The following is an 11,385-nucleotide window of genomic DNA, read 5'->3' on the forward strand; positions in this document are numbered from 1 at the left end:
GAAAACACAATAACGGCGCCGTGGGTGTAAACTTACAGATTAAGGGGCGGTAATATTATAATGAGATCCCTTTGCCACGTCACCAAGGGAGCGAAATCAGACGCGCTTGTTTTCTCAGACGCTTGCAGAAAAAGGCTTCCCAAAACTAAGTTACTGAGTTAATCTTTTTCACGTTTCCTTGGTTGGTAGATGCACCGGGGACCTGATTATAGCACTTAAAACCTGGAAAAGTCAGATTTTCATGATATGTCACCTTTAAAACACCATTGTTTGTTTTTTAACTAAAACTATAAAAATATTTCTGTTACTTAAAAAAAAAAAAAAACTTTTCCTAATTTTTCCTAAATAAACTTTCGTTATAGTGAAATACTGCAATAGTAACATTTCTTATTTTTTGTCTCACAATAATAATCATAATAAAAAATACAAATTGTGCAGCCCTACAAGCATTAAGAAAAATTAACTAGAAACTAAAATGATAAAAAAAAGCTACTTAAAATTTATTATAACATTTATTGAAATAAAGCATCATCTAAAAAATCTATTTCAGTTAGTTGCCGAGGCAAAACGTCTAAAATAGTACTAAAATAACTAAAATTGAAATAAAAATGAATACAAACTCTAAAGACATTTAAAATAATAATAATAATATGAAAAAAAAATTTAACTAAAATATAAAATAAAAACTAATTCAAACTATTAATAAAAACTACAACAGTGTGATACTAAAACAACACTAGCTATGTTTCCATCCCCCTATTTTTATGCGCATTTTGGAATATCGCATTAAAAAAACGCTGGATGGAAACGCCAAGATGCGCATAAATTCTAAAAAATGCACATTAAAAACTAATGCGCAGAATTGAGTACGATAAACTTTTTATCCGATAAGAAAAAATGCGCATAAACTACGATGGAAACACATTTAACGAATAAATTCCACCATGCGCATCAAAAAAAGTCATGTGACTTGTGCGATGGGACGGGAAAACCTGACTAATCGCGTTCACAGCATCTATATGTTGTTATGATCGTTCTGAAATGCCTGAGGAAAGTCTGTCATCGAAGTATTTCAAAGTATTTAAGTGCGAGTTTATCAGGAAGTGACGATTTTGTTCTCTTTGACTCGTTGGATGGAAACAGTGCTTTATTTGCAAATGTTTTATGCGATATTCCAGTTCTGCGCACAAGTTTAAATCGCATTTTTGAATGGAAACATAGCTACTGATCCACCCAGACACAAGTTTTGACTCATTTTACTCTTATTATTAGTTCTTCTGCTGTTCAGGAACAATAGCATCCATCCAACTTCCTTCTTTATGACCTCACGTTACTGCGTATAAACACAAAGCAGTGTGTATGAAGAGTAGCGTGTCCTGTAAGAAGAGCAGGACGAGGCGTTTGTACCTCGATCTCCTCCTGAAGCTTGTGGCTCAGATCTCTGTAGCAGTTCAGCTCCTCTTTAGTGGACGCAGCTTGACCTTTGACCTCCTGCAGCAGCTCTGACAGCGACTGACCGGCCTCACCTGACGCCTGCGGACAGACAGAATCTCTTCAGATGATCTCAAACACTAAGCTGGGCTGCACGATTAATCAAAATAAAACCAAAATCATCACTTGGCTTAGTGGAACTATAAAATCACAAAGGCTGTGATTTAATTAAAGAAATATGTGCTGCGTGTTTCAGAGTGACGTGTGGCACTGTTCATTAACGGTGTTTTCTGCCAAAATAAAAGCTCTATGATTTAACTTTCGAAAAATGAAGAAATTAAGACAGCCATAAATATTGTAATTTTACTGCTTAAAATGATATATATATTTAATATATTTTTATTGTACAGTGAATATTACAACAGTAATATTTCATATTTAATTTCATACTTTATTTAGAAATAATAAGTAAAATAATGATACTATAAAATATTATTTTAAAGTCATATTTTGTGGTTGACCAATATCGATTATTTAAAGACTATTATTTAGTGTTTTAAATAAAAAACGTAAATAATGCATTTTCTTAATGATTTAATTCTTATTTAAAGATAGTAAATGACTATATAGTAAATTTATATTTATCATTTATAATATTTACTAAAATAATGACAAATTCATTAAATCATGAATAAAAATTAATCGACTTAAAAAAATAATTTGGACTTGATAAAAACACTGTAAAACAAACAGATTTATACTGTCGATAGGAATTTCTTGATTCTGTAACCCTATTACAGTATTTTTCACAAATAAAGATGTTAAAAACAACGAGACAACATATGAAAAAAGTATTTTAGCATTTGCCATTCAATTATTTGACAGAACTGTTAAACAAAAGCTAATAAAAAATAAACTAAACCAAACAAAGTAAACTAATAATGATGATGAAAGGGAGCTCCTGTGTTTTAGGTGCTGTCAAAATAAAAGTCTCATTTATCGGCCAAATATAAAAACTTATCGGCTGATGCCGATAATCAAAAAACGCCAAACATCGGCCGATAATATCGGTCATGACAATATATCGGTTGACCGCTATATAGTCATATTTATATACAAACAACATTTTTGACAAAAAAATGCCAAATATCGGTCATGACAATATATCGGTTGACCACAATAAAGTCATATTGATATACAAACAACATTTTTGGCAAAAAATGCCAAATATCGGTCATGACAATATATCGGTTGACCACAATAAAGTCATATTGATATACAAACAAAATTTTTGGCCTAACTGTGCAGCCCTACAAACTAACACAATAAACCTGGAGCCTTTTATTTTAACTGCAATCACATTTGTTATTAGTAAAATCAGAGTTTGTCTTAGTTAACAGTCCTATATCTGAATATAACAGTGACGCACCTCAGCTGGCGGCGACAGTCTGTGATGGGTTGGTCTGGTTCTCATTTGGTTCAGTAGGTCGATCATCACGGCTAACCTCCTCTCGTACTCCATCACCTCCTCCTCAGAGCTGCTCAACAGCTGCTTCTGCAGCTCCTGGTCCTTCTGCATCCCGCTCAGACCCTCCTCCAACTCCTTCAGCTTCTCCGTCAGCAGACTCGTCTTCCCTGTGGAGGCTCCATCCTGCGCCGTGAGGCCCTCCGACCGCAGCTGCGCGCTGAGGCCCATGGCTTCTCCTGCGTGGGCCTCAGCGCGGAGCTCTTTGGTTTGCGTCTGGATGGCTTCCAGTTGTGCTTGACTGACCAGAACAGCGGCCACATTCTCCCTGAGTTTCTCCTCCAGCTGAGCCACTTCAGCATACAGAGCGTCGGCGTCCCTTTGCACTTGTTCCACCTTCAACCTACATTAGTGTGAATTTTTGTAATTTAGTCTTAGTCCTGTTTGTGGGTTAGTCAAGTTTTAGTTGACAAAGTCTGGGAATTTTAGTCTCGTTTTAGTCCATTAAAACTAAGACACATTTTAGCCATGCTGCATAATGGTTAAACTGATTGTAAATTGCAATTATTGATCATTGTTGTTATTTATTTGACTGAGGGATTTATACTCTTGAAATTTGGCAAATGCAAGCATGGAACCTCATGGAGGTCTATTTTTTCTCCTCTTCTTTTTTTTTTTTTTTTTGAAGAAAATATACAGAGACATTTTGGATATAAACAGTTTTTTTTTTTTCTCATCTTTTTTTGTCAATGATATTGCATCTCAATTAGGGATGCAAGGATACCATTTTTTTCAGATCCGATCCCAGTGCTTTTTTTTTAATCAATGTAGAATTTCTATACTTCTGTGTGTTGACCTGATCGTCACTCTTTTGTGTGTTAAACACAATCTACTAAATATAGACAACTTCATTGTAATGAAAAATAACATGAAAAAATATATCAATCTATGACAAAAATACTATTATAAACTAGGTTAGTGGATAATTCAGCAGCAAAATTTATTCTAGAAAAATCATGAGTGCACAATTCAAGCATGGAACCTCATGGAGGTCTATTTTTTCTCCTCTTCTTTTTTTTTTTTTTGTTGAAGAAAATATACAGAGACATTTTGGATATAAACAGTTTTTATTTTTTCTCATCTTTTTTTGTCAATGATATTGCATCTCAATTAGGGATGCAAGGATACCATTTTTTTCAGATCCGATCCCAGTGCTTTTTTTTTAATCAATGTAGAATTTCTATACTTCTGTGTGTTGACCTGATCGTCACTCTTTTGTGTGTTAAACACAATCTACTAAATATAGACAACTTCATTGTAATGAAAAATAACATGAAAAAATATATCAATCTATGACAAAAATACTATTATAAACTAGGTTAGTGGATAATTCAGCAGCAAAATTTATTCTAGAAAAATCATGAGTGCACAATTTTATAAAATCTAAACATTTAGTGAAACAACATTATTTAGTGGGGAACAAATAAAAGTGAATAAGTGTAGGACTAAATCTGGTAAAATGTTACACATTGCTCTTTGTATTGTAAAATACATTAATGAAAACAAGTAAATGTATTTATTTATAAATATAAACTGTAAAATTAAAAGACATTTCTTTTAAATGTATAGCACAGTAATGAAGGCAGCAAAAGTCCTATCTATCATATATTGCTGCCTCCATTACTGTGCTATACATTAGATTAATAGCCTTTCTTTTTCTGTCCTATCATAGGACAGCTGCAGCGGAGAGAAGAGTTTACGTGAACTTGAATTTAACGACTTAAAAATTAATCTGTACCTCACATTAAACTATGGAACGGCTTCAGAACACTTGGACTTTTACTTTATGGTGCTTTATAATGTTTTTGTGCTTTCGTGAGGCTTAACAATAACACAATAGTATACGCAGAATATCGATTTGGATCGGTCTCATCTGACCGATACCCGATCTGGCAGAAAATGCCAGTATCGGAGCCGATACCGATGCATCCCTAATCTCAATATAGTCACAGCAAGTGTTTAATGATGTCGGTATCATCAAAACTGTCGTCGTTAAATATATTTTTGGTCATTATTTTTGCTAAGGAAATTTACATTAGACGGGGATTTAAACTCATGAAATCTGGCAACCGCAACCATGAAAACTCATGGAGATCTAGATTTTTTTCTCTACTTTTTTTATTTTTTTGAAAGAGAAATAGACAAATATTGGAATTTTGCATTTTTTAAATTTTATTTTTGCTGATATGTTGATTGCATGTTGATATAGTCACAGCTAGCATTTAATAATGTCAGTGTCATTTTGTCTTCGTCATGGGAAAAAAGGTTGATTTTTGTAACAAAATTAACACTAAGTAGGGGGATTTACACTTTTGTAATCTGGTAACTGCAAGCACAAAAACTGCTGGAGGTCTATTTTTTTCTCCTCTGGTTTTGTTGAAGAATATATAGAGAAATATTGGATATAGAGAGTTTATTTTTAAAACAACATTTTAGTTGCATCTTTTATCATCAACAATATTACATATTGATATAGTGACAGTTAGTGTTTAATGATGTCTGTATCGTCTCGGAAAAAAAACAGCCGTCAACAAATATTTTTCACCATAGTTTTAGTCAGTGAATTAACACTAAATAAGGGAATTTAAACGCTTGACATCTGGCAACCCCAAGCATGAAAACTGGTGGAGGTCTATATTTTTTCCCTATTTTTATATTGAAGAATATATACAGAGACATTTTGTATAAAGAGAGATTTTATTTTTTAAACTACATTTTAGTTGCAAATTTTTCATCAACAACACTGCTTATTGATATAGTCAGAGTTAATGATGTCAGAGTCGTCTCGTCTTAGTCATGGAAAAAAAGCTGTCAAGGTATATTTTTCATCATTGTTTTCGTTAATTAAATTAAATAGGGGAATTTACACTCTTGACATCTGGCAACCCAAGCATGAAAACTCGCAGAGATCGAGATTTTTTGAACTGAGTTTTTTCTTTTTAATTTTAGTCTAGACTTTTTTCATCAGCAAGTTGATATAGTCACAGTTAAAGTTTAATGATGTCTGTGTCGCCTCGTTTTCGTCATAAAAAGGCCGTCAACTAATATTTTTCATCACTGTTTTAAACTCTTAAAATCTGGCAACCCCAAGCATGAAGACTCACAGAGATCGTGATATTCTTGAATTTAGATTATTTTTAATTTAACGTTTTTTTTATTTTTTTAAACTACATTTTAGTGTTTTCTCAGCAGTAATATTGCATGTTGATATAGCCACAGTGTCATCTCGACTTAGTCTCAACTTACTCACTAAATAAGGGGATTTACACTCTTGACATCTGGCAACCCAATCATGAAAACTCACAGAGATTGCGATTTTCTTCCCCTGGAGAAATTTAGAATTTTTAGTTTTTTTTTACTACATTTTAGTCTTTTCTCAGCAATGATATTGCATGTTGATATAGCCACAGTATCATCTCAACTTACTCACTAAATAGGGGGATTTACAATCTGGACATCTGGCAACCCAAGCATGAAAACTCACAGAGATCGTGATTTTCTTCCCCTGGAGAAATGTAGAATTTTTAGTTTTTATTTCTTAAACTACATTTTAGTCTTTTCTCAGCAATGATATTGCATGTTGATATAGCCACAGTGTCATCTAAACTTACTCACTAAATAGGGGGATTTACACTCTGGACATCTGGCAACCCAAGCATGAAAACTCAATCGCCGATATAGCGATTTCGAGGAATATTTCTCAGCACAGTTTAGGTTGCTGTAATGAACACTAACCTGCACGCGCACAGTTCCGAGTCCTTCTCCTCCACGCTGGTCTCCAGCTCCTCCACCCGCCGACTCAAGCTCGTGACCCGTGACCCTGCGCTCTCCTCCAGCGCCTGCACCTGGGCCTGCAGCACCACGAGCGCAGCCGTCTTCTCCCGCAGAGCCTCCTCCATCCTCTGCTTCATCTCATCGCTCTCGTCCTGCGGCTGCTTGTGCTCGATGTGCGACAGCTCCTGCTGGAGCTTCTCGATGACGGCGTTGAGCTGCTCCACCTCCTCCTCGCTGTTCCTCCTCAGACGCTCCTGCTCGCTCCGCAGACACTCCACCTGCGCCTCCAGCTCACGCAGAACCTCGTCCTTCTCCTCCACCTGCGCCTGCAGACCAACACACCAGCTCAGAGAAGAGTCGCCTCTCGTTCCCTTTGGGTTTAATCTCAGAGTATTCTTCAATCGTTCACCCGAGAATGAAAATCATTTAGCAAGTCGTTCCAACCCAGTATTATTTTATAAAGATGATATTTTGTCAAATGTCTGATCTGATGTTTCACATACAATTAAAGCTGGTGGCTTTATTTTATCACTTTATACTGACAAGATTCAAAAAGAAAACCAAAAAGCAATGTTAAATGTAGTGACACACCAAAACTTTTTACTAAAATTGAGACGCATTCCAATTTATCTATTTGATTTTTTTCAGGATTCCTTTTTAATGGCTAAATTAAATTTTAGTAATCAAAAAGCAATTGAATTCATGAAACTTACAATTTAACAACAATTTGTTAAAAACTATTAAAAACGTAACAAATTCAATTTTTAGAGCCCTACTCAAATATTTTATTATTATTTTTTTAACAAAATTTTCCTTTCTCCCACCCCCCCAAATTCTCTTTTGTTTTTATTTTATGACTCTTTCTTTTTTCCCAAAATTCCATTATATTTATCCCAAATTCTTTTTTACATTTTAATGTTTCTGGATTCCTTTTTAATGGTTTAATTACATTTTAATAATTAAAAAGCATGTCTAATAAATTTAATATATTGATGTTAATAATGTATTAATAATAATAAACCTGTTATTGTAAAAAAAAAAAAAAAAAAAAACATTATTAAATTGCCCTATGAAGTGTTTTTTTTTATTTTATTTTTATTTTGAACAATTAAATTAACCCTTTAAATTGTAATCAAAAGAAAATGTAACAAAAACAAGCTCAGACATTCTTTGCATTTCATTGAAAAAGAAAATAATATAAGGTTGGAACAACATGAACGTGAGGAAATGACAAAATATCTATTTTTGACGATGCATTCCTTTAAAATACTGAACAGATATTTGGTTAGTCACAAAAGACTAAGATTTAGGAATCTGAGGCACTTTCATTGAGCTGCGAAAACACCCTCTGACTCAGTGTTGCAAGGAATATTTTATGCAAATATAAATATTCTGTCATCATCAACCCGTACGACTTTTTCAGGGAACAAAAAGAAGATGCATTAGACAATAAACTGGCTACTCTCTTTCATACAGTGACCCGGAGTTACAGAAGACATGAAATATAGAGCATGACAGGGTTATTATAATTAAATACAACCAAAACCTAAAAATTAATAAATAAATTGTTACTTTAAAATAAATGTTAATTTACATAAACTAATGATATAAAATGTAACTTTTTTTAAAGCTACATTTTTAAAGCAACATTTTTCATTTTAGTTTAGTTTAATTTGATGCACTAAAGTAACAAACTAAACCTGAAATAAAAGAAAAGAAAAAAAAGAAAAAATAAACTTTGAAATATAGAGCACGACAGGATTATAGTCAACTAAACCCTTAAAAAATGGGTTAATTTGTTACCTAAAATAAATGTTAATTAAAATAAAACAAAAAGATAAAAAGGTATTTTAAGCTGATTTCCAAGGCAACAATTTCTCGTTTTCCTTTAGTTTAACTTGACGTAATATAATAAATAAAAATGAATAAAACCTATATAGACATTTAAAAAATAAATAGACTAATAAAATGACAAAAGCACACAAATTTACTGTAACTAAAATTAAAATTATAAAAATAAATACAAAATATTAATTAAAAGATATATAAATGATACTAATGTAACACTGATGCATGAGTTATATGGACTATTTTTATAATAATATTATGGCACTTTCATGTCATTTCACTTCCACTGTGTGGAAAAGAGCAGCGTGAACATCCTGCTAAACATCTCATTTCATTTTCCACAATCAAAACATGGGTTTTGGGCGAGTAATGTTCCTTTTCGGTCAAACTATCCCTTTCACCAGGAGGCTGAGAGATGAATTAAAGTAAAACACACTGCGGAACAAACACCAAACCACATCAAAACGACGAACGGATGAGCAAATGAATCGATCCACAGGATCTGAGGCTGGATTCCATTCAGTCAAACCATGGATGAACCTGTTTGCTCTGAATAATAGCAAATAAATCTTGTTTGAAGAATGCACTCAGTTCCTTATGATGCAATGAACTGTCCACACTCTTTAAACAGAAGCTCATGCATTTCACCATGTTGCTAAAAATAAGATGTGAGCACAAGCTGGCAAAAGACATGAGATGCACCAAACCAGACAGACGAAACACACACACACACACGGCTGCTGCTATATGCATATGTGCGCGCCACACGCTGACAGTCCACACATATGCATACGTCTTTACCTCTTTCTCAGGGTCTGTTCCCGCGCGCTGACGCTTAGCGAGCTGCTCGTTAAGGACGGCTATCTGCCTGTCCTTCTCCTCCAAGACCTTCAACAGTTAAACATCATCACATGACTCTGAATTTAGGACAGTCTTGTCTGTCGGGAGGCGATTTAGCTAAGATTAGCGTCGAGATGATCTCTGATCGACACTCACACTGATTCATATTCAACCCTGGAGCACAAAACCAGTCATAAGGGTCAATTTTTGTGAATTTGAGATTTATGCATCATCTGAAAGCTGAATAAATAAGCTTTCCATTGATGTATGGTTTGTTAGGATATATTTGGCTGAGATGCAACTATTTGAAAATCTGGAATCTGAGGGTGCAAAAAAATCTAAATATTGAGAAAATCATCTTTAAAGTTGTCCAAATGAAGTTCTTAGCAATGCATATTACTAATCAAAAATTAAGTTTTGATATATTTACGGTAGGAGATTTACAAAATATCTTCATGGAACATGATCTTTACTTAATATCCTAAAGCAAAAAGCCCCAAGAAGTGAATTTATAACAGCTAAGGGGCGTTGTTAGGCACGACGCGAATAAATAGCTGTTATAAATTCACTGTAAACCACGGCTTCACGGGGCTTATTGCTTTTATAAAACGGTTATTCCATATACGTAGTAAGGTTTCACAAAATAAAACAGAGCAAATAAAGTGTAATGATATTAATAAAAACAGTATTCTTCCACCAAACAATGTAGTTCCTCAGAATCAGTTGTGGTTCCAACAAAGTGGTTGCCGAGCAACAGACAAACGTAAACAAAGGTGTGTGTTACTTTGTAGAGTCATTTACAACAGCTTCGAACGCGGCTCAGCCAATCAGAATCAAGCACCGGAACTATCCGCTTTATAATAATGATTTTTGGCATAAAAGAAAAATTTATAATTGTTGGCTATTGCTACAAATGTATATCTGTGCTACTTATGACTGCTTTTGTGATCCAGATATTTTTTTAACCACATTGGAATGGATAAAGATGGGACTTGAATCAGTAGCGCTCTGGCTCTCTCTTCACAAACACAGTGTATAATGAGAGCGGACCTGTGCGAGCCGGGCCTGATCCTGCTGATGGCTGCTGATCTCCTTCCTCTGGATTTCCAGCTGCATGTGGAGCTGATTCATCTCCTCGCTCTTGTTCTCCAGATCCTCTCGAAACTGCTCCAGCTGCTCCTCCAGATTCACCATCTGCGCGCACACACACACACACACACACACAGAGACACACACACACACAGAGCACTTCAAATCACTCAAACCTCATGCTTTTTCAGAAATATCACATTTACGTGATCTCTTTCGATACTTACAAATAAGAAACTATATTACAAATCATAAGGAAAGGGAGATATTTAAAATGTGGAACAGTTTTTCATTGATATAAAGAAACAACACCCACTACATAAAAGACAAGTGTCGCACATATACAGCCAAGTGTTGGGTCTAACTAGTTACTAAGTAATTTAATTACTTTTGCCTTGAAATACAATGCAATAGTGGATTTAACATCAAAAGCCTAACCTTAAAATGCATGCTTTTTATGTCCCCTTCTCACTTTAAATACTTTGGTGAGCTGAATATTGGTAACACTTTAGTGTCCAGTTCTCACTATTAACATGCATGAATATTACTGGGATATTGGCTGTTTATTATTACTTAAGAAGCACATATTAATGTCTTACTCTGCAAGACCTTATTCTAAATCATTAATCCTACCCAGGTCTTAAGCTACTTTATTAAATGTTAATAAGCAGTAATTAGGAGTATATTGAGGCAAAAGTCATAAGTGAGAATTTGACTCCAATCTAAAGTGTACCTGAATAATTGATGTAGTTATCTGTTATTTATTTGAAAGAATTAAAATAATTGTTTCTTGTCTATCCTCGTATCATTCATTAACTTTGATATAGGATTTAGAAAGTAATTAGTAATAAGTAATTCATGTATAAAAATGAAGTAAA

The 11,385-nt window shown here is 34.1% G+C and overlaps 1 protein-coding gene across 1 annotated transcript in view; it reads right to left on the reverse strand.

Annotated features, from left to right (window-relative positions):
* Positions 1-11,385, reverse strand: part of LOC107714754 (A-kinase anchor protein 9-like) — a 138,161-nt gene that overhangs the window by 43,028 nt on the left and 83,748 nt on the right. The window contains 5 exon segments of the mRNA XM_016520718.1: positions 1,408-1,533; positions 2,861-3,299; positions 6,692-7,059; positions 9,377-9,466; positions 10,469-10,612. Coding sequence (XP_016376204.1) covers positions 1,408-1,533; positions 2,861-3,299; positions 6,692-7,059; positions 9,377-9,466; positions 10,469-10,612 — 1,167 coding nt within the window.

Source organism: Sinocyclocheilus rhinocerous, unplaced genomic scaffold (genome assembly GCF_001515625.1).
Source record: "Sinocyclocheilus rhinocerous isolate Xijiao unplaced genomic scaffold, SAMN03320098_v1.1 scaffold359, whole genome shotgun sequence".
Taxonomy (NCBI): domain Eukaryota; kingdom Metazoa; phylum Chordata; class Actinopteri; order Cypriniformes; family Cyprinidae; genus Sinocyclocheilus; species Sinocyclocheilus rhinocerous.